Source organism: Oryctolagus cuniculus, chromosome 17 (assembly GCF_051225735.1).
Source record: "Oryctolagus cuniculus isolate XC-2025 breed Fujian yellow rabbit chromosome 17, ASM5122573v1, whole genome shotgun sequence".
Taxonomy (NCBI): Eukaryota; Metazoa; Chordata; class Mammalia; order Lagomorpha; family Leporidae; genus Oryctolagus; species Oryctolagus cuniculus.
In genome coordinates this window covers 62,855,813-62,878,729 of record NC_142883.1, presented here as the reverse complement: position 1 = coordinate 62,878,729, position 22,917 = coordinate 62,855,813, and the positions used below count along the sequence as shown (strand labels likewise).

The 22,917-nt window shown below is 57.1% G+C and overlaps 1 protein-coding gene across 1 annotated transcript in view; it reads right to left on the bottom strand.

Moving 5' to 3' along the window:
- Window positions 1–22,917, bottom strand: part of SHMT1 (serine hydroxymethyltransferase 1) — a gene marked incomplete at its 5' end in the record, with an annotated part of 23,923 nt that extends 1,006 nt beyond the window's left edge. The window contains 11 exon segments of the mRNA NM_001101717.1: window positions 12–122; window positions 760–876; window positions 2,489–2,611; window positions 2,953–3,069; window positions 4,555–4,767; window positions 5,363–5,444; window positions 10,719–10,879; window positions 11,119–11,234; window positions 13,924–14,069; window positions 15,522–15,636; window positions 22,795–22,917. Of these exon segments, the coding sequence (NP_001095187.1) occupies window positions 12–122; window positions 760–876; window positions 2,489–2,611; window positions 2,953–3,069; window positions 4,555–4,767; window positions 5,363–5,444; window positions 10,719–10,879; window positions 11,119–11,234; window positions 13,924–14,069; window positions 15,522–15,617 (1,282 nt within the window).

Here is a 22,917-nt window from a genome sequence, read left to right as displayed (position 1 = left end):
CTCGTCCTCACCTCTGTGGATGAAGTGCGCCACTTTCTGGAAGTCTTTTTCCAGGAGCCCCCGGGATGTCAGCGCTGGGGTACCCAGCCGCAGGCCGCTAGGCCGCAGTGCACTCTTGTCACCTTGAAAACAAACAGAATAATTTTTTTTTTTTTTTTTGACAGAGTGGACAGTGAGAGAGAGAGAGACAGAGAGAAAGGTCTTCCTTTGCCGTTGGTTCACCCTCCAATGGCCGCCGCTGCCGGCATGCTGCGGCCAGTGCACCGCGCCGAGCCACAGGCAGGAGCCAGGTGCTTCTCCTGGTCTCCCATGGGGTGCAGGGCCCAAGGACTTGGGCCATCCTCCACTGCACTCCCGGGCCACAGCAGAGAGCTGGCCTGGAAGAGGGGCAACCGGGATAGAATCCGGCGCCCCAACCAGGACTAGAACCCCGTGTGCCGGCACCGCAAGGCGGAGGATTAGCCTAGTGAGCCATGGCGCCGGCCAAACAGAATAATTAAAAAAAAAAAAAAATGGGGCCGGCGTTGTGGCGCCGCAGGTGAAGCCACTGCCCGTGATGCAGCCGCATCCGGTCAACCTCCTCCTTTGGGCTCCCAGCAGGGTGAGGGCCACGTCCCAAGGAGTGGGTGTGGAGAGAGCCAAGGTTTAGCCGGTCTGTGTCCTCAAAGGGCAAATAACGGCCGTCGGCTTCACCTCTGGCCAGGGGCAGCGCACGTGGGAGAGGAGAGGTGTGGGAAAGGCGGCCCGGGGGAGTCTCACCTGGGCAGGTGTTCTTGTTGCAGGCGATAGAGCAGGCTTCCAGCACCTTCTCCGCCCTCCCGCCATCTGTGCCTTTGGAACGGAGATCCACGAGGATCAAATGGTTGTCAGAACCACCTGGAACCAGAGTCGAACACACACATGCTGAGGGCCCAGTCAGTGCCCAGGGAAGGACCTCTGTTCTGAGGAGCCTGAGTGGGCGCCCAAGGGGTGCAGCGGGTGAGGCCAGCAAAGGGAACGCGCCTAGAATGTTCAACACCTGCAGAGCTCAGATGCCAGGGGCCTGCCAACAGGGGAGGTGGAGCCCCAGAGGCGGGGCGTTCACAGCCACCATCTGCCTCCATCTTTGGCACCCTCAGAAAGCACAGTGGACAAGGGCAGGCCAGGGAGCGGAGGAGGCGTGGGCTCCCGACACTCGCTGGGAGTCTTGCCACCCGCCAGCTCTGGGGCTGGCATAGGCGCCTGTGTCGCCGGTGTCCCCTGTGGGCTCCGGTTCAAGCCCCAGCTGCTCCACTTCCAACCCAGCTCCGTGCTAGTGGCCTTGGAAAAGCAGCAGCCTGAATGTCTGGGGCCCTGCCACCCACACGGGAGACCTGGAAGAAGCTCCCGACTCCCGGCTTCGGCCTGGCCCAGCCCCAGTCATTATGGCCATCTGGGGAGTGAAGCAGCAGATGGAAGATCTCTGTCTCGCCCTATCTATAACTCTGTCTCTCAAGGAAATAAACAAAATATTAAAAAAAAAATCTTTGCAGCTCCCACTTCAGAGCTGCTAAGCTACCTGTTCTCTTTTTTCTAAAGATTTGTTTTATTTACTTGAAAGGCAGAGTTAGAGGGAGAGGGAGAGGGAGAGAGAGAGAGAAAGATTTTTCCATCCATTGCTTCACTCCCCAAATGACTACAATGGCTGGGGCTGGGCCAGGCTGAAGCCAGGAGCCTGGAACTCCATCTGGGTCTCCCACCTGGGTACAGGGGCCAGGTACTTGGGCCAGGTACAACAGCAGGGGGCTGGATTGGAAGTGGAGCAGCTGGGATCCGAACCAGCGCCCATATGGGATGCTGACGTTGCAGGTGGAGGATTAACCGGCTGCACCACGAGGCCAGCTCCTAACCCGCCTTTTCACAGAATCCCCAGGGGGTTCATGTGTGCCTCCAAGTTTGAGAAACAGTGACCTGAGGGACCTTGAAGGTCACAGCCACGTGGGGGCCTCTAGGGCTTGCTTACTTGAAGCCGTGGGGGGTGAGCAGAAAGGACAGAGGGGAAGTGAGGCAGAGCAGGACAGGGAGTGGCTGTCCAGCCTCTGCCAGCTCTGCGTCTCCTGGACACAGCCCGGTGGAGCCCCCGGCCACCCCAGCCCCTGGGCCACCCCAATGCCGCAGCTCGTGCCGTGAGAAAAACACTGCCTTCCCTGTGGGAAGCAGCCGTGCCTGTGAGTGGACGGTGCACCTGGAATGGGGCCCTCGCCTGGGAAGCCACCTCCCAGCAGAGACCCGGCCCTGCCCCCCAAACCCCCACCCCAACGGGGCAGAGACACTTCAGTGAGACGGTGCCCTCTGCCACTCCACCTGCCACCTCCCAGGGGTGTGACCGCCACAGCCGGAGCACTCAGGTGAGCGCCAGGGGCTCTGAGGACGGACAGGTGACAAGTGGCAGCTACGGTTCCCGTCGCCTTTGCACAAAGGGGCCACGCCCTCCCAGGCCACACCCCGGTGCACGCGGACCTGTCCGTACCTGTGACAATCTTGTACCCCAGCTCCACGAGGGCTGCGGACAGGGCCCTGCAGTTGGCCACCACCTGGCGCTGGTACTCCTTGAACTCCGGAGTCATGGCCTGCTTCAGGGCCACGGCGACCCCTGCGTGGGGAGGACAGAATCAGAACCTCCACCGGGGCACGCGCAGGAAGGCAGCCCTCGATTCTGTGCAAGCCCCTAGGGCGCAGAAGCAGGGAGCAGGGGTCCCGGCGTTCAGTCAGAGGGCCGCAAACAAGGGAGGGACAGAAGCGCAAGACCTGTGCACCTGCCCCCAGCGCAGGGCCTCTGATCAGTGCCGGTGGGAACAGCTGAGTGGCGGCCCTGAGCTGAAGGGTGGCAGTCAGGGACCACAGACACACGGAAGCCGCCACGGCTGAAGGTCCCCTCCACCGCAGCCCTGAGGGCCACCCCAAGGTGCCGGGCCGGGCTTGCTGACGCCTTACCTGCGATGGCGTGGTTGTGGGGGCCGCCCTGCAGACCCGGGAACACGGCGGAGTTGATGAGCGACTCCAGGTTGTACAGGATCTCTTTGCCAGTCTTGGGGTCCACGCTGCGCACTCCTGGGTGAGAGGAACACGAGATCGGCTCCTGGAAGCTGTCCCGGTCCCCCCTTCACCGCAGTTTGAAAGGGACAGGGACGTGGCATGCAGACCGGGTCCCAGGCTAATGGTGTGAAGAGGGCAGGGACGTAATCCAATGGCGGTGTTTAGGGGGCGGGCCTAGTGGGAAGTCCCAGGTTCCCGGGGGGTGTGCCCTCGGCAGGTAGGTCTAGGGAGGGATTGGTCATGAACGCCATAGTCAGGCCAAGCCCCTCTCTCCCACCTGGCTCACCAAGAGTCTTCCTCCACACTCGCTCTGCCATTGCCGCCTGCTGCCTCCCCCCCGCCCCCCCCCCCCAGCGCAACTCCTCTTGGACTTGAACTTGCAAACGCTGTGAGATGAACAAGCCTTTGTTCTTGGAAAGGGAGCTGCTTCGGGTATCTTGGGCTCCCGACGGCCTCGCTTCTGAGCCTGACCCTAGGTGAGCCCGGAAACGAGCGGGCGGGTTCCTGCACTGAGACTGCACCAGCGAAGACCGGCATCTTACAAGGCAGGCGCCATGATGGTCACCCTAAAGGCTACTGTAGGGGCCAGCGCTGTGGTGTAGCGGGTAAAGCTGCCGCCTGCAGTGCCAGCATCCCACATGGGCACCGGTTCAAGTCCCGGCTGCTCCACTTCCCATCCAGCTCTCTGCTGTGGCCTGGGAAAGCAGTAGAAGATGGCCCAAGTCCTTGGACCCTGCACCTGCTAGAGAGACCCGGAAGAAGCTCCTGGCTCCTGGTTTCGGATCAGCACAGCTCCAGCTGCTGCAGCCAATTGGAGAGTGAACCAGCAGATGGAAGACCTCTCTCTCTGTCTCTCCCTCTCACTGTAACTCTACCTCACAAATAAATAAATAAATAAAATCTTAAAAAAGAAGAATCACATCAACAGTGGAGAAAACACGTCTCCTGGGCAGGCAGGAAGGGCTCCCTGCCTCAGCAGCATCTCCACATGTAAGGACGGTGCTCAGGGCGGCCCAGAGCAACGAGGCACCGGGCGGCCGGCTGGGTCTGGCCCCAGCCAAGTGGCCAGGGGGCTGGCTTTTCTGACGCAGGGTCAGTGCATCAGGTCTCCCCACAGGCTCAATGATGACCTGACCCCTAGCGCGGTCTCCCCAGCCAGGAGAGCCCTGGGACAAGGGGAGGGTCCAGAGGCAGGGTGCAAGGTCCTGGACAGAGAAACTCGGAACGATTCAACTCATGTTGAGGTTTATACATCAGTGTCTTATAGTTTGGTTACTGTGAGTCTTTCTTGAGAAACATGTGGGACCACAGTTAAGTTCACCCAAATCACACACCGTTGCGAGGCCTCCCTGCAGCCCCTTGATGGCCAGGCACACCTTCCGGCCATTCACACACCTACTTCCTGGGAGGATCAGGTGAGCAAAAGGCACAGGGTTGCTAATCCGCCTGGCCCCGCCCCCTGGGTTGCTAATCTGCCCCTCCCCACCCTTGGGCACGCACCTCTCCTGTAGAAGATCATGCCGGCCCGGCAGCCTCGCAGCGTCTTGTGGGTCGTGGTGGTCACCACGTGGCAGTGCTCAAAGGGGGAGGGCACCACGCCGGCCGCCACCAGCCCGCTGATGTGCGCCATGTCGGCCATGAGGTAGGCCCCGTTCTCGTCCGCTATCTTCCTGAGCCGCCCGTAGTCCAGGTTCCGGGAGTAGCAGCTGGTTCCTGAGGGCGGGGAGTGGCACAGTCAGGCCGCTGGGGTGGCGGGCAGCCGGGGCAGCCGCGCGGCCATCTGCGGAGGGGCCTCCCCTGGGACCCCTGGGAGCAGAAGGGGAGGCGGCCCCGGTCTGCCGCCTCAGGGTCGCGGTGGCCACGCCGGCCCCCAGCGGCAGGGGTCCACACGTCCAGGTGCTTCGCTGACAGCCCTCCGACCTTACTGCACCTCGCAAACACTCGCGGCTCAGCGCTCCCAGGCAGAAGCTGGCACGGAGCGCAGGGTCCTGCACCTGCTCTCTAGGAGGCGTGGCCGCCTAGGAGGCGTGGCCAGCCTAGGAGGCGTGGCCGCCCTAGGAGGTGTAACCTAGGAGGTGTAACCTAGGAGGTGTGGCTGCTCTAGGAGGCAGGGCCGCCCTAGGAGGTGTGACCTAGGAGGCGCGGCCGCCCTAGGAGGTGTGACCTAGGAGGCGTGGCCACCCTAGGAGGTGTAACCTAGGAGGTGTGGCTGCTCTAGGAGGTGTGGCCACCCTAGGAGGCGTGACCAAGGAGGCTCGGCTGCTCCAGGAGGCGCGGCCACTCCCCACCCCGCCCGCCCCCACTGCACCTGCGATGATCAGCTTCGGGTGGAAGAGGCGCGCGTTCTCCTCCAGCCGGTCGTAGTCGATGTAGCCAGTGTCTGGGTTCACCTGGGGAGCGTTGGGGACACGGGCTGGGGCTCACGTCTCCAGCAACACCGCGCTCCACAATCCGGGACAGTCGGGGCCTGTCCGGAGGAGGCTGAGGCAGGTACGGGGTGGGCCGCCGAGAGCGTCCCTCACACACCCGGGATGCCCCGGGTTCCCTGCCCACTGCCCCCGGCAGACGCACGGATGGAGAACAGGACGTGCACGCGCAGCAGTGGAGCACGGTTCAGGCTGGAGAGAAGGCAAGGCTCCCCTTTGGGAAAGCACGGAGAAGCGAGAGGACGCTGTGCCGAGTGAGATGGGCCAGAAGCACAGGGACAAACACGCGTGACCTCACCCACACGTGGGCGGTCTCGGACAATGGACCTCACAGAGGCAGAGCAGAGGGGGAAGGCAAGGAGGGAGGGAGGGAGCTGGCGTTACGGGGGCCAGTTCGAGACTCGGCTGCACCACTTGCAATCCAGCTCTCTGCTGTGGCCTGGGAAAAGCAGTGGAGGATGGCCCAAGTGCTTGGACCCCTGCACCCGCATGGGAGACCCGGGTGAAGCCCCTGGCTCCTGGCTTCAGCCTGGTCCAGACCTGGCTGCTACAGAAGCAGCAGAAGGAAGATCTCTCTATATATAACTCTGACTTTCTTTTTTTTTTTTTTTTTTTTTTTTTTTTGACAGGCAGAGTGGACAGTGAGAGAGAGAGAGACAGAGAGAAAGGTCTTCCTTTGCCATTGGTTCACCCTCCAATGGCTGCCGCGGCCGGCGCGCTGCAGCCAGCGCACCGCGCTGATCCGATGGCAGGAGCCAGGAGCCAGGTGCTTTTCCTGGTCTCCCATGGGGTGCAGGGCCCAAGCACCTGGGCCATCCTCCACTGCACTCCCTGGCCACAGCAGAGGGCTGGCCTGGAAGAGGGGCAACCGGGACAGAATCCGGCGCCCCGACCGGGACTAGAACCCGGTGTGCCGGCGCCGCTAGGTGGAGGATTAGCCTATTGAGCCGCGGCGCCGGCCCATATAACTCTGACTTTCAAATAAATGAATAAATAAATAAATCTTATTTTGGAAATCTTTTTGCAATAAAAATCTTTCTCCAAAAAAAAAAAAAAAGATTTATTTATTTGAGAGGCAGAGTTACAGACAGAGAGGGAGAAACAGAGAGAGAGGTCTTCTATCCATTGGTTCACTCCCCAGATAGCTGCAACAGCAGGAGCTGGAGTGATCTGATCCGAAGCCAGGAGCCACATAGATGCAGGGGCCTAAGCGCTTGGGCCATCTTCCGCTGCTTCCCCAGGCCATCAGCAGGGAGCTGGATTGGAAGTGGAGCAGCCGGGACTTGAACTGGCACTGTAGGCAGAGGCTTAACCTACTACACCACAGTGCCAGCCCCAATAAATCTTCAAAATCTAAGCAAAGCAAAAGAAGAATGGGGGCTATCAGGGGACGGGGAGGTGGTGCAGGAGGGGTAAGCGCTAAGTATTTAAGGAGAGGGAGATGCTGATAAAATGATCCAGAAGTACTCTTATGTAACATTACTGTGTACCCCATCATTCTTTGGTGGTAAAAATTTGTCAAAAAAAAAAAAAAAATTAAAGGGAAAAGGTCAACTCCACTGAGTGGTGGATCCAACTGTGAAACACATAGCATTTGCTGGAGGGAGCCCAGGTGACGGAACACAATCTAAGGCGGTCACAGAGGGAACGGCCCTGGGGTCTGGGACACGGGGGCTTCTGGGAGGAGGTGGGCAGACAACACCCGTGTTCGGATGCTCCCTCCCCAGCCGCAGCCCTCGCACGGCTCAGCTGCTCGGTCCCACCAGGGCCCACCCGCGACAACAAGTTTTAGGTCCCTGAACACAAAAAGCCCTGACAACTCGCTGCAGTCACACGTGCCGTGTGCCAGGTCACAGGAACCAAGGCCGTGCCCAAAGTCAGGTTGAAGGACCATTTGTGGGGGCTGGTGCTGTGGCGTAGCGGGCAAAGCCACTGCCTACAGTGCTGGCATCCCATATGGGCACCGGTTCCAGTCCCGGCTGCTCCACTTCCAATTCAGCTCTCTGCTATGGCCTGGGAAATCACTGGAGGATGGCCCAAGTCCTTGGGCCCCTGCACCTATGTGGGAGACCTGGAAGAAGCTCCTGGCTCCTGGCTTCGGATTAGCTCAGACCTCTCTCTCTCTCTTCCTTTCTAACTCTGCCTTTCAAATAAATAAATAAATAAATCTTAAAAAAAAAAAAAGAGGGGCCATTTGTGGCCTCAGGTACTTTGCTTTAAGGTGTTTCTCAGCCTCTGGAACTCAGCAAAGAGATTGTTGGGCTGACAGCATGCCAGCAGCTGAGGCCCAATTCTAAAACATGGACACAACTCTAATTTTTAGAAAAAATTCATCATTTCCCTCCCACCAGAACAAAACAAAACAAAAATAAAAACAAAACCTGCTGCTGCTTTCTCCTTCCACATTTTGCATTTTAAACTTGTGGAGTTGAGTTTCGCTTCTCCAGGGCCGGCCTTGGGTGCAGTGGATTAAGCCGCAGCTAGTGACGCCTGCATCGCATGAAGGAGCCCTGGCTGGCGTCCCGGCTGCCCCACTTCCAGTCCAGCTCCCTGCTAGTGCACCTGGGAATCAGCAGAGGACGCTAAGTGCTTGAGTTTCTGCCGCCCATGGGGAGACCTGGATGGAGTTCCTGGCTCCAGGCTTCAGCAGGGCCAGCCCCAGCTATTGCAGCCATTTGGGAAGTGAGCCAGTAGATAGAAGAAAAATACCTCTCTCTCACTCTGCCTTTCCAATAAATAAATAAATGGATCTTTTAAAAAAAAAGTTTGTTTTTTTCCTTTTTTAAAAAAGTATTTCTTTCATGGTTTTAACAACTTTTTTCGTTCACAAAGTCGTGGCTGGGCCAGGTTAAAGCCAGGAGCCAGGAACTCCATCCGGGCCTTCCACTTGGGTGGCAGAAACCTAAGTACTTGAGCCATGGCCTGTTACCTCCCAGCATGCACACGGGCAAGAGGCTGGCATTGGGAGTGGAGCCAGGACCCAAACCCAGGCTCTCCTGTATGGGATACGCGCCGTCCCCAGCAGCGTCCTGACTGCTAAGCCAAATGTTCACCTCCTGTTCTTTTTCATTCTTGAAAACGAGGCAATACAACAGCCCCTGGGAGAATTCAAGGCGTGTCTAACGGCGCAGAGGTGGAGGACAGGACAAGAGCCCCTCAGTCACATCTGACTGGGTGACAGTGGACAGCTTAGTGGGAGGGGGCAGGAGCAGGCAGAGCTGGGGCGGCCTGGGGACGGCGGCGCTGCTGCTTGCCCCGCCCAGCCCGGCCCGGCACCATTGCCCAGAGGGTAGAAGAAAGCCCGAAGGGAGACAGGGCAGGCAGGCAAGACTGCGGCCCTGGGACGGCCTTTAACCCCAACCCCACAGCCCCACAGGGCAGGGGCAGGGCCGCCTGACTGCTGGTAGAGGCCAATGGGGCCCGTCTCCGCCTCTCTGCCCACTGAGGGGTGACCTGTGCCTGCCGCTGCCCAAGCTGGCCCGGGCCCCAGCCCCGTCCCTGGCCCCAGCAGTGGCCCCGGGGCTGAGGCCTGTGTCCTGCAGTCAACAACGGGAACAGCTGGAGGGAACTGGGGCACAGGGCAGGACTTCCACATGCCAGGGACAAAATCCTCAGGGATCAAAGGCCCCTGGCCCAGAAGGCACCAGGCTCCCACGCCTCAGGTGTAAGGAACACCTTGCCACCATTCGCTCAATAGTGAAAAAAATAGCAGGAACTGGCCACAACCTGTGACGCTGGCATCCCATATGAGCACTTGTTCAAGTCCCAGCCTCTCTGCTTCCGACCCAGATCCCTGCTAATGCACCTGGGAAAGCAGCAACAGACGGCCCAAGTGCTCGGGCCCCTGCTACCCATGTGGGGGACCTGGATGGGGCTCCAAGCTCTTGGCTTTGGCTTGGCCCAGCCTTGGCCACTTGGCCCTTTGGAGACTGAACTAGCAGATGGAAGATCTCTCTCTGTGTCTGTGTGTCTCTGTCACTCTGATAAAAAATAAATAAAATAAATCTTAAAAAAAAAAAAAAAAATGAGCCGGCGCCGTGGCTCAATAGGCTAATCCTCCACCTTGCGGCGCCGGCACACCGGGTTCGAGTCCCGGTTGGGGCGCCGGATTCTGTCCCGGTTGCCCCTCTTCCAGGCCAGCTCTCTGCTATGGCCAGGGAGTGCAGTGGAGGATGGCCCAGGTGCTTGGGCCCTGCACCCCATGGGAGACCAGGAAAAGCACCTGGCTCCTGGCTCCTGCCAGGATCAGCGCGGTGCGCCGGCTGCAGCGGCGGCCATTGGAGGGTGAACCAACGGCAAAAAGGAAGACCTTTCTCTCTCTGTCTCTCTCTCTCACTGTCCACTCTGCCTGTCAAAAAAAAAAAAAAAAAAAAAAGTCCAGCTCGAGGCCAGCGAGCAGCTTTGAGACTGGAAACATCTAGACTGTCCATGGATGGAAACGAAAGTCCTTGCACATAACAGGGCCTGGGTGAAATGAGAAGAACTGAGACGTGGGCTGGGTTCTCAGAACAGACAACCATGTGCACGCAGACATGGGTGCCCACGCACAGCCCTGGTCAGTTGTATCAGAGGAGGAAGTTGTGTGTTTGACAGTTAGCCCAGTGTAAACAGACCCAGCTTCTCAACCTTTCTGCCCCTTGTGGTGGCGACTGTGAGAGTAACCCGGGACAACGCCCTTGACAAAGAACGTGGCTACTGGAAGGATCACAACACCGGACAGGAGGAAAAGGCACAGGTGACTTTCCCACCCGCCCAGCCCAGGCACCTCACGGGCATCTTCCGAGTCACCGTTTATACGGCTGGCGTGCCCAGGTGAGAAACGTTTGCCTGGGTCCCCGGCTCCAAGGTCCCGGCCCCCTCGCTGACACTGGCGTGGCCAGATGGGGCCAGCCCTGGGTGGCGGGTGCAACAGTGGGGTACAGAGGGCCCGGATGTGGAATCCAGGGCTGTTGCTGTCAGCGCCTGTGCCAGGGATCCCACTGCTCTGCAGGGGCCCTGAGCTAGGACGGCCCTCGCTGAGGGCTGCGGCCAGCGTCCTGGAGAGGCCACCACCTCTGCTGTGTCCAAACCCCCGAGTCGCTGCCTCCTTCGCCTGTGTCCCGGTGGCCTCTGCTCAGCCCCCCAGCCCTCCGCCTGCTCTGCCCCCAGCAGACCCCAAGAGCCTGGGGTTGCCAGGGCAGGGCAACGAGGAGTGGCCTGAGGTGGGGGCGGGCCCAGGGCAGCCGTGCCCTGTCTCACCTTGTAGGCCATGGATTCAAAGAAGATGGACGTAGCCGAGATCTTCTTCTTGTCCGTCATGAACCCGTGGGTCAGGTGGCCCCCGTCGGGCAGGTCCAGACCCATGATGCGCCCATGGGGCTCCACCAGGGCCGTGTACACGGCGAAGTTGGCGGGGGAGCCTGAAACAAGCAGAGCGAGGGTGCCACGGTCACTCGTACCCGCGACGCCCCGGGGGGCACCTGCCTTCTCTGAGCCCCAGGATGTATCTCCTCCCCACCCCCAACCCCGCACCAGTCCCACCTGGGAATGAGCAGAGGGGAAGTTCAGGGGCAGGGGACCGCCAGAGCTGGGAGCCCGAGAGCCCTGGGGACCCCCGTGGGCGACCGTGACCCCGAGGCCTGTCCCACGCGGCAGTCACCTGAGTAGGGCTGCACGTTGACGCCCCAGCACTGTGGGTCCAGGCCGTAGGCCTGCAGCGCCCGCTTCTGACACAGCGTCTCCAGCTCATCGATATGCTCAGTGCCGCCATAATACCTGGTGGGGACAGGGAGAGGCCGGACTCAGCGCCGTGCCTGGAGCAGGCCCAGGCAGCTCAGGACAGGGACAAGGGAACAGAGGGAGACACGATGCGCTGTCGGTCCGTGAACGCCGTGGGTATCCGGTAGACTGAGCCAGCCGAGCAGTGAGCAGAGCGCCTAGGAAAATCGGTGGTGGTGGTGGGGGGGTCCAGATTCAGAAAGGAAAGAAATCCCTACACACCCCACAAAGGGGCCGGAGGTCACGGAAGAACCGAAGCCAAGGGAAGTGGCCCACAGCGGTCACAGGAGGGATCCAGCGGCAGAGAAAGCTCTGGGATGAGTCCCTCAAACAAGCCGTGGGCTCCACTTACGAGGGTCCCCAGAGAAGCGAGAGACACAGAGGACCAGGTGGCTGTCGAAGGCTGGGCCGGGGAAGTGAAAAATGAACTTATTTTTATTTTTTTGCATTGCTAATAAAATCTACTTTTCCTAATTCCTTGCCAAATTTACCACCTTGATGATCTGTGAGCTAACAATAATCAGAATGCCTCAAGCTAGAAAGTTGTCGCACTTCGAACACACCAAGCTTTCACAGGTAGAATATGCACGTGTATTTATCAATGTTTATCTCGCTGCGGCAGAGAACATGGCCCGGGAGCCACCATGAGCACAGGCTGAACGCACGCTGTCACACAGGCCTGCGGAACTCCCTCCTCCGACAAAGCCGAAATTCTGTCTGCACCCGGGCCCCGGCAGACTGCTTCCTGTTTCTAGGGGTAACCCGCTACACACGCTTCCTGGGAGCGGGACCAGGCAGTGGGAGCGAGCCTCAGGAAGGTCGTGGAAAGCGGAATTCAGAGGTAGGCTTGTTCTGGTGCAGACTTTTTTTTTTAAGAGTCATACACACATCCATTTGCCTTCTTGTGAATGGCTTATTTCTATTAGCATAAAATCTTCAAGGTCCAACCCCACTTAGAAATGGTTAAACGCGGAGGCAGGTTGCTGTGGCACAGTGGGTTAAGCCACTGCTTGCAGGCCGGCCTCCCATGCGAGTGCTGGCTCAAGTCCCAGCTGCTCCACTTCGGATCGAGTTCCCCACTAATGTGCCTGGGAAGGCAGCAGAAGATCCCAAATGCTTGGGCCCCTGCCGCTCAGGTGGGAGACCCAAATGGAGTTCCAGGCTCCCGGCTTTGACCTGAACCAGCCCTGGCCTTTGCAGCCATTGGGGAGTGAAGCAGCAAATGGAAGCGCTCACACACACACACGCGCTCTCTCTCTCTCTCTCTCTCTCTCTCTCTCTCTCTCTCTCTCTCTCTCTCCCTGGCCTTTGCAGCCATTTGGGGAGTGAAGAAGCAAATGGAAGCTCGCGCTCTCTCGCTCGCTCGCTCACTCGCTCCTTTTCTCTGTGAAACTCTGCCTTTCAAATAAAAAAGTAAATCTTAAAAAAAAAAAGCGGAAATTTTGCAACAATAAAAAGAAGGGGTTTCCATTGAATCATACACTCCCTTAAATAGATTAATTACATCTCAATATGATGTAAAAATAAAAGCCAGGAATTTTGTTTCTAGGTTTGTATCAGGCAAAGTCATTATTAGACTGATACTGTTTTCAAATACTAACTTTGGGCCAGGTGTTGTGCTAGCCCGGGTTAAGCCTCCACCTGGGACCCCCACATTCTACATCCGAGGGCCTGGGACAGTCCTTTCCACTCTGTTTCTGATCCAGCTTCTTGCCAATGCGCCTGGGAGGGGCAGGTGAGGGCCCAGAGTACTTGAGCTCCTGCCCCCCACGGGAGACCAGCAGACGGAAGCTATCACTCCGCCTTTTGAATGAATAAACACATAAGTACAGAGTAAACGGAATACGGAACACGGAGCGCTCAGGACTGATGGCACTGACACATAGCAAGCACTCAGCAAACACAAGCAGTTTCCCAGCTTCAGTCCTGGCCACTCGGGCTGTGCACAGGAATCAGCTCTGGGCCAGGGGTTCAGGACCACGGTCTTCAAGTGACCCTCACTTACCCCTTGGTGGCCACTACCCTTGTCTGTCAGAGCTCAGCAGAGCAGAAATGCTACTGAGACTAATGGATGTCCCCAAAAGGCAGTGGCTCTTTTAATATTTATTTATTTGAAAGGCAAAGTTATACGAAGGCAGAGAGAGAGAGAGAGAGAGAGAGAGAGAGAGAGAGAGAGAAAGTCTTCCATTTGCTGGTTTACTCCCCAGATGGCTGCAACGGCCAGAGCTGGGCTGATCCAATCCGAAGCCAGGAGCCAGGAGCTTCCTCCAGGTCTCCCATGTGGTGCAGGGGCCCAAGGACTTGGGCCATCTTCTACTGCTTTCCCAGGCCATAGCAGAGAGCTGGATCGGAAGTGGAGCAGCCGGGACTCAAACCAGTGCCCATATGGGACGCCGGCACTGCAGGTGGCAGCCTTACCCACCACTGCTAGGGCCGGCAGTGATGTTTTTCACAGCTCACAGAGCCCAGGAAACAACCTGGCTCACCTCTCCACAGGTGGGAATCCCTGTACTCATCAAGTTGGGGGGAAAGACAGGGAAGCCACCGAAACACCCTCATAAGAGCAGCTAGAAATGCTGGGAGCTCTGAGACAGCCGGGGACTTGGGGTGAGCTTGGCTTTCCTAACACTCACCGCCGACCCTCAGACGGCGCCCGGGTGCCGGGCAGTTCAGTTCACCCACTCACCTCTGGCCGGGGTAGCCCTCTGAGTATTTGTTATTTAAGCAGGAGCCCAGGGCTTCCAAAACCGCACGGCTGGCGAAGTTCTCCGAGGCGATCAGCTCCAGGCCGACCCTCTGCCGGTTGCTCTCCTTCTTGATGATGTCGTAAACCTTAGGAGAAAGCAGGCACCAGGCATTTATGGTGAAAAGCTCAGGGCCAGCGCTGCGGTGTAGCAGGTAAAGCTGCTGCTTCTAGTGCCAGCATCCCATATGGGTGCCTGCTCGAGACCTGGCAGCTCCATTTCTGATCCAGCTCTCTGCTGTGGCCTGGGAAAGCAGTGGAGGATGGCCCATGTGCTTGGGCCCCTGCACCCGCCTGGGAGACCCGGAGGAAGCTTCTGGCTTCAGGTCAGCCCAGCTCTAGCCATTGTCACCATTTGGGGAGTAAACCAGCAGATGGAAGATCTCTCTTTGTCTCTCTGTCTGTCTGTAACTCTGCCCTCAACTAAATAAATCTTAAAAAAAAAAAAAAATGGTACTTCAGCAAATCCAGAAACAGAAACGAGATCAGTGGGCGCTGAGGGCTGGGGAGTCTGGAGAGAACTGGGGTGGCTGTGTCAGTGAGTTCAGGGTTTGAGATCTATTCATTTATTCAAAAGGCAGAGTTACATGAAGGTGGGGAGAAAGAGAGACACCTTCCATCTACTGGTTCTTCTTTTTTTTCTTTTTAAATTTTTTTTAATTTATTTATTCGACAGGTAGAGTTACAGACAGTGAGAGAGAGAGAGAGAGAGAGAGAGAAAGGTCTTCCTTCTGTTGGTTCACCCCAAAAATGGCTGCTACGGCCGGCGCTGCACCGATCCGAAGCCAGGAGCCAGGTGCTTCCTCCTGGTCTCCCATGCAGGTGCAGGGACCCAAGCACTTGGGCCATCCTCCACTGCCCTCCCAGGCCACAGCAGAGAGCTGGACTGTTAGAGGAGCAGCTAGGACTAGAACCCGGTGCCCATATGGGATGCCGGCGCCGCAGGTGGAGGATTAGCCAAGTGAGCCATGGCGCCAGGCCCCCCATCTACTGGTTCTTTAACCAAATGGCCTCAACAGCCAGGGCTGGGCCAGGCCGAAGCCAGGAGCCAGACATTCCACATGTGTGTGGCAGGGACCTAAGCACTCGGGCCATCTTCCACTGCTTTCCCAGGCACATTAACAGGGAGCTGGATTGGAAGTAGAACAGCCGGGACTCGAACAAGCATTCATATAGGACACTGGCATTGCAGGCAGCCCACTTGATTTGCTGCGCCACAACACAGGCCCCCAAACTACAGAGTTAAACAAAGGCCTCAGATGTCAGGGCTGGCGTTGTGGCATGGCGGGTTGAGCCGCCACCTGTGAGGCCTGCATCCCATACTGGAGTGCCGGTTCGAGCCCCTGCTATTCTGCTTCCAACCTGGATGGAGTTCCTGGCTCCTGGCTTTGGCCTGGCCCAGCCCTGGCTGTCATGACCTTTTGGGGGAAACAACCAGATCTGTGTCTGTCTGTCTGTCTCTCTCTGCCTTTCAAATAAATAGGTCAAAGAAAGACGAAGCTCAGATTTAGAAACCTCCGTGACGACCCTGCCCCACTCACCTCTGCGTCGCTGTCCTTCAGGGGCTGGGCCAGCATCTGTTCGTGTGAGGACCACAGGGCAGCGTCCCTGGGGGCCCCATTGACTGCGGTCGCCATCACGCTGGTTCAAGGCCACCTTCACAAAAAGCAGGAAAGACACACGTAAGCCCAGGTTACATCCAGACAGAGCTGATCACAGCCTCTGCGTCCTGCCGAGTTGCCGGAGGAACCTCTTCCCCCAGGATCGCCTTGTAGGACGGAGCAAATTCGAATGCGGAACCACCGCGTGGAACTCCTGGTTCCTTCTCAACTGCGGAGGTCGGACAACAGCAAGTGACCAATCGGACCGGCATCCTGGCTGCACGTGGCGTCCTCTGGGGGAGGCTGGGCCACAAGGAAGCAAGCGCCCAGGACGCCTGGGGACAAGGATAAGGTGAAGAGGCAGGTGCAGGGCTGTGTGGGGCAGAGAGGAAGGGGCAGGGCAGAGAGGAAGGGGCGGGGCAGAGAGGAAGGGGCGGGGCAGAGAGGAAGGGGCGCCGCCCAGGGAGCGGTGGGCAGGAGGCCTGGTGTGGAAAGAACGTCTACACTGCAAGGGAGTCGGCCAGAGGAGACAGCCCGGACTGCGGGATACGCGCACGGCATGATATGCCAGATAAACCTAACTATCGCCACAAGCAGGCTCCCCGTCCCCTGTCACAGCAACCATCCCTTATCTCAGGCAGAGCTAGCAGAAGGGCGCAGTCAGCTATCTCCAACCAGGACACTCCTGGCTGGGGCTTTGTAAGTAGCCATGATTTTCTTTTAAGTGATTTATTTATTTGAGGCAAAGTTACAGAGAGAGAGAGACAGACAGACAGACTGACAGACACAGAGAGACAGAGAGAGAGAGGTCTTCTATCCATTGGTTCACTCCCTAAATGGCCAGAGCTGGGCTGATCCAAAGCCAGGAGCCAGGAGCTTCTTCCAGGTCTCCCACGCAGGTGCAGGGGCCCAAGCACTTGGGCCATCTTCTCCTGCTTTCCCAGGCCACAGCAGAGAGCTGGATCGGAAGTGGAGCAGCTGGGACTTGAACTGGCGTCCATATGGGATGGCAGTGCCACAGGCAGAGGCATAGCCTACTACACCACAGCGTTGGCCAGTAGCTGTGATTTTAACACAAACACAGCATCATTTGAAGAAATACATCCACATTTTGGAGTTAGAAGGCCTAGAGTAAGAAGCCTGAAGTTGGGGCTGGTGCTGTGGCACCAGCATCCCATATGGGCACCACTTTGAGTCCTGGCTGCTCCACTTCCGGTCCAGCTCCCTGCTAACGCACCTGGAAAGGCAGCAGAAGATGGGCCAAGTGCTTGGGCCCCTGCACCCACAAGGGAGACAGGGAAGAAGCTCCTGGCTCCCGGCTTTGGCTTGACTGAGCCCTGGCCGTTGTAGCTATTTGGGGAGTGAACCAGTAGATGGGGGATTTCTCTCCCTCTCTCTTTCAAATAAATAAATAAATTTTACCAAAAAAAACCCACAAAGGCTGAAGTTAGGACACCCATGTCCCACATAGGAGTGCCTGGGCTCGACACCCAGCTTCAGCTCCAGCGGGGATGGCTCAAGCAGTTGGTTTCCTGACACCCACGCGGGACCCTGGACTGAATTCCCAGCTCTGGGATTCAGTCCCCAGCCGCTGCAGGCATTTGAGAGAGGACAGAGGGTTCTCTCTCACTCAGACAAATAAATTAAAATAAATATGCTATGCCCACACCTGCAAAAATGCAAAGTAACGGGCCAGTGCCGCGGCTCACTAGGCTAATCCTCCACCTAGCGGCGCCGGCACACCGGGTTCTAGTCCCGGTCGGGGCGCCGGATTCTGTCCCGGTTGCCCCTCTTCCAGGCCAGCTCTCTGCTGTGGCCCGGGAGTGCAGTGGAGGATGGCCCAGGTGCTTGGGCCCTGCACCCCATGGGAGACCAGGAAAAGCACCTGGCTCCTGGCTCCTGCCATCGGATCAGCGCGGTGCGCCGGCCGCAGCGCGCCGGCCGCGGCGGCCATTGGAGGGTGAACCAACGGCAAAGGAAGACCTTTCTCTCTGTCTCTCTCTCTCACTGTCCACTCTGCCTGTCAAAAAACCAAAACCAAAAAAAAAAAAAAAATGCAAAGTAACACTTGGGCCCACATAGGGGCCTGAAGGGGAGGGGCGTGGAGGAGCGTGGGGGATGGGCACGAGGCTTCCTGCATCTCCCTGTCCAGTCTGGCGGGTGACACCCAGCCCCATAAACCAGCACGATGGCCCCAACAGGCCGGTTGACCCTTGAATTCCAAAGGGAAACATTTCTTTAAATATTAACTGCTCAAGGTTAGAAAGTTTTTGCGGGTGACCAGGAACACCCAGGGGACATTTCTTAATCGCCAAACAACTAAAGTCCATTTGGAGACCCTTCCTGTCGGGCAGGTGGAGTTCAGCTGGGTGAAGGGGCCTGCAGCCCCACCCTGCCCAGGGAGACAAGCCCCTGCCTCCCGCCGCGGGGACTCACCGAGATCATTTCTGCCAAAACACTCACTGCCCCTTTGCCCTCACTTTTTCCTGACCCAAGATACTAACTTGAGCCACAGCTGTACCCCGGCCCCCGAGTGAGAGGTGCCCGTAGGACCTCGCTCAGCTCCTGGCCGTGGCCGTCATGGGACTCACCACCTGGGGCCTTCCACCTTGTGCCCGATGCCTTTGGGGATCAAAGAACTCACCAAATCCACAGCCTTAGGAACCCCGCACTTTCCTGTCATTCAAACAACAAGTTCCAGATGTTTTGTCTCATGTCAAGTGCACCTACCACACCCTGGGGAATTCTGACTTGGCACAAGACCAGGGTCCTGCGACTACACATACACCTGTTAGGCTGCAAAGGGAAAATACTCTTAGCCAGGGCTGTATTTAGAGAAGACACACGGGCCAGCATCTTTTCTTGAAGTCTGGAGGCGGGCTACGGAACATATGCTGGTCCTCAAGACGTTCATGGAATGTGTATTATAAGAAAAACTAGTACGCATGGGTTTCAAACACTTTGGGCCCCAAAAGTAAACTCGCACTAGCGTGTTCTACCACGTCTGGACAGGATCCAGTTTGAGGCAGTAAGAAGGCTAGGACGTCGGTTTGGAAAAAGCCCCCAGTAGAGCGACACAATTTCTGCTACAATTAAAGCAAGAAGAGCAGATTTGTGGTTAAGCTTGGGGGAGAGAACAGTGAAATCACTGATGCTTCGTAAAAACTTTATGGGACAACGTCCAAAAGAAATCAACAGTTTAGGGGCTGATGTTTGGCATGGTGGTTAAGACGCTAGCCGGTACTGTGGCATAGCAGGTAAAGCCGCTGCCTACAGTGCTGGCAGCCCATATGAGCGCTGGTTCAAGTCCCAGCTGTTCCTCTTCCGATCCAGCTCTCTGCTGTGGCCTGGGAAAGCAGTAGAAGATGGCCCAAGTGCTTGGGCCTCTGCACCCACGTGGGAGGCCTGGAAGAAGCTCCTGGCTCCTGGCTTCAGCCTGACCCAACCCCAACTGTTGCTGCCATTTGGGGAGTGAACCAGCGGATGGAAGATCTCTCTCTCCTTCCCTCTCTGTATCTCTGCCTTTCAAATAAATAAATAAATATTTAAAAAAAAAACACAAAACTTCATCTGGGTTTCCCATGTGGGTGGCAAGGACCCAAGTACTTAGGCTAAAAGTGCACATTAGCAGGAAGCTGGATTGGAATCAGAGACAGAACTCAAAACCCCAGCAGCTTATGCATGCCCTGTGCCACAATACATATGCACATTCTCTCCCTCTCCCTCTTCTCTCCCATAAATAGATACAGATCTACATTATTTAAGAGGTAGTCAGAGAGAAAGAGAGAGACAGACACACACACAGATAGACAAACAGCTCCTATACACTTGTTCACTCCCTAAATGCCCACAATGGCCAGGGCTGGGTTGAGTCCAAGCTCAGCGCCAGGAACTCAATCCAGGTCTCCCATGGGGATGGCAGGAGCCCTATCACTTGAGCCATCACTGCTGCGTCTCTGGTGTGCGTTAGCAGAGAGCTGGAGTTGGAAGTCAGAGCTAAAAACTGAACCCAGGCACTCAGATGTGGGATTTGGGCGTCTGAACTGCTGGGCTAAATACCCACTCCCTCTGCTGTTAGCTCTTTTGAGTACATACCCAGAAGTGGAAATGCTGATTAATACCCAGTAGAAATGCTGAATCTTCTGGTAATTCTGTTTATTTCAAAATAAGCTTTTAATATTTAAGAACTTTATTCCTCTGCTATTAGCCTACCATTCATTCATGTTTATTTTTCAAATGTTTACTTATTTATTTTCATCTACTTGAAAGGCACAGTGACACAGAGAGAGAGAGAGAGAGAGAGAGAGAGAGAGAACAGGTGAGCTATCTGCTTGTTCACTACCCCAAATGCCTCCCACACTGTAGCAGGGGCTCAAGCACTTGGGCCATCCTCTACTGCCTTCCCAGGTGCACTAGCAGGAAGCTGGATTGGAAGTGGACCAGCAGGGACTGAAACTGGCACTCCAAATGGGATGTGGACTTAGCAAGTGGCAGCCTCCCCTTCTGCGCCACAGCGCCTGCCCCAACAACTACTTATTGAGTATCCACTGTGTCCCAGCACAGAGCTAGGCACCAGGAATGCAGGTGTCAGCAGGAGGCCCTGCTCTTGTGAGAAACAGCTGATAGACATAAACAAGAAATACACAGGGGCCAGCATTGTGGCATAGTGGGTTGAGCCATCGCCTACAACATCAGCATCCTATATGGCTGCAGGTTCAAGTCCCTGCTGCTCCACTTCTGATCCAGCTCCCTGCAATTGTGCCTGGGACAGCAGCAGAAGATGGCCCAAGTGCTTGGGCCCCTGCTGACCACATGGCAGACCCTGATGGAGTTTCAGGTTCCTGGTTTTGGCCTGGCCCAACCCAGCCGTTGCAGCCATTTGGGGAGTAAACCAGCAGGGGGAAGATTTCTCTCACTATAATTCTGCCTTTTAAATAAATAAATCTTTAAAAAAGAAATACTCAAGATAGCTTCAGCTGGTATTGTCTGCTATGAGGACCCTAAACGGGTGGGAGGGCCACTTCAGACTGCCATGCCAAGTGTCGGAGCTGATACCTGAGCAGTGAGAAGGGGCCAAGTCCATGAGGTTTGGAGTGACAGCAACCCCGGCAGAGCAATACCAAGTGCAAAGCCCTAAGAGAGGAAGAAATTTGACTTCCTCAAGGTCAGAGCCCAGGCTCACGTGGCTGAAGCCTGGGGAAAACACCAGAGTTACAGGAGATGGGATTGCAAGGTCCAAGGGTAACCCAAGGTCAGAACAGACAACCTTTTAAAAGGCAGAGTGACGGAGAGTGAAAGTGAGAGATCTTCCATCTGCTGGTTCATTCCCCAAACGGCTGCCAACAGCCGGGGCTGGGCCAGGCCAGAGTCAGGAACTCCAACGGGGTCTCCCGCCTGGGTGGGAGGGACCCAAGCAGTGGGGCATCTTCTGCTGCTTTCCCAGGGGCATTAGCAGGGAGCTGGAGCAGAAGCAGAACAACTTGGGGCTCAAACCTGCAACCGTGCTCCCAGATGAGATGTGGTGTGGCAACGTGGCTTAACCTGCTGCACCACAACGCCAGCCCCAGGGCAGAATGGATGTGTTTTTTTTTTTGTCTTTACACTGCATATTTTACAAGTCTCAAACTGTTCCCTAGAAAACCCTGATTGAAGCTGTTTCTCAATCCATCTGTGAAATCCGAAACTGACGACCAGAGAAACCCAATCAGAGAGGATCGGGTCTCCTTATGTGACAGAGCAAGTGCCTGGCACTGGCCACCTCCAATTCCCCCTCTTCCCTGCAGTGAGGGAGGGCCGTGGTGATGCCACGGAGTCCGGGTTCGAATCCTGCTCTGCCGCTTACCACCATGCAAGCCCAGGTGCCGGCACCTCTGTGTCTTGGTCTCGGGGATCGCCACAGCCCTCAAGCTGCTGGAGGAATTCAACAAGCCACCAGGCCCAGAGCACTCAGAACAGTGCTGGGCAGTTAACAAGACGCCGCTTGGGATACCTGCATCTCCTATCAGGCCACCTGGGTTCAGGTCCTGTGTCCGCTTCCAATTCTAGCTTCCTGCTGGGATGCAGCAGGTGATGGCTCAAGGACTTAGGTCCCAGCTTTGCCACGGCCCAGGGCCAACCACTGTGGGCCAGTGGATGGAAGATCTCCTGTGTGTGTGTGTGTCTGTGTGTCTTTTTACCTACTAAATAAAGTGAATTACAAAAAAATAATAAAAGAGAGGAGGCAAAGTATTCAAAGTATTAACTCTTATTAAAACATTAATTATTATTGCTATTAAGGAAGCTTGCGGTCCTAAAGCCACAGCCATCCAGAGCCACCTGCTGAGTCCAACACAGCTTACGGCGGCATCCCTGTCACTACGGTGCTGTCTAGTTCTACTTCTCCAGGGTCACTGTGCAGGACTTCAGGGACACATGGCAGGACCCTCAAGAGCCAGGGGAAAGAGTCACCTGTATCACCTCCCCTGTGCCACCAACGTGACCTGGGTCATCACCACACAGAAGCCGGGCGTCTCCTGACACAGCGACAAGCTGCAGGCAATAAACTCAGAGAGCTAAGCGCCCAGGGTCCTAGGAGGCAGCGTCTGACTTCTGGTTCACCTCTCATTCCAAAGCTTTCCCCCAGAACACCACGCTAAGTAGAAACTGTGCATGCTCCCTTATGTAAGAAAATCTACGATGCGATCCCACAAGATCCTCAAGTGGTGTTTCCAGTCCCGGCACACACCCGCACAAGCCTTGGCTGACCAAGGGTCACGTTAACTCCCAGAACTTCGAAGCACGGGCCCCAGGCCAAGAGCCCTAACAGTGCGGTGCTTGTTTGGCGACGGGGTGCAAACAGCAGGTGCAAGCGCTCCCCCGCGGGGCCCCAGGGAGCACCCAGAGGCGAGAACCACGTCGCGGCCTGGGGAGCGCGGGCTTGGAGGGCTGGGGTTCGGCCGCAGACGGGTTCTGCCACGTGGGGTGCCCCTCTCCGGGCCTCGCTTTATCTGTAAAATGGGGGGGGCGGGGAGGGAGGGAGGGGAGACGCTGAGCTGTGAGGATGATGGGGCGAGGCGAGGGGCTGTTCTTTAACCGACAATGCTCCCGCAGAGAAATCGCGCTGCAGAGAGCGGCCGCTCGCGCGCGTGGGTCTCCGCTCAAAGCCCACCACCCCTCGGCCCGGCGGCGAGGCGAGCGCGCCCCAGGCCCGCGAACCCGAGCCCGTCTCCCCTACCGGAACGCGGACCCGTATGCCTCGGTCCCGCGCCGCCGCTCCCACGACCGTCCACGACCCGTCCACTCGCGCGCTCGGCGGCAGGCCCGCCACGTGACCCGCGGAGTCGGCGGAACCCGAACT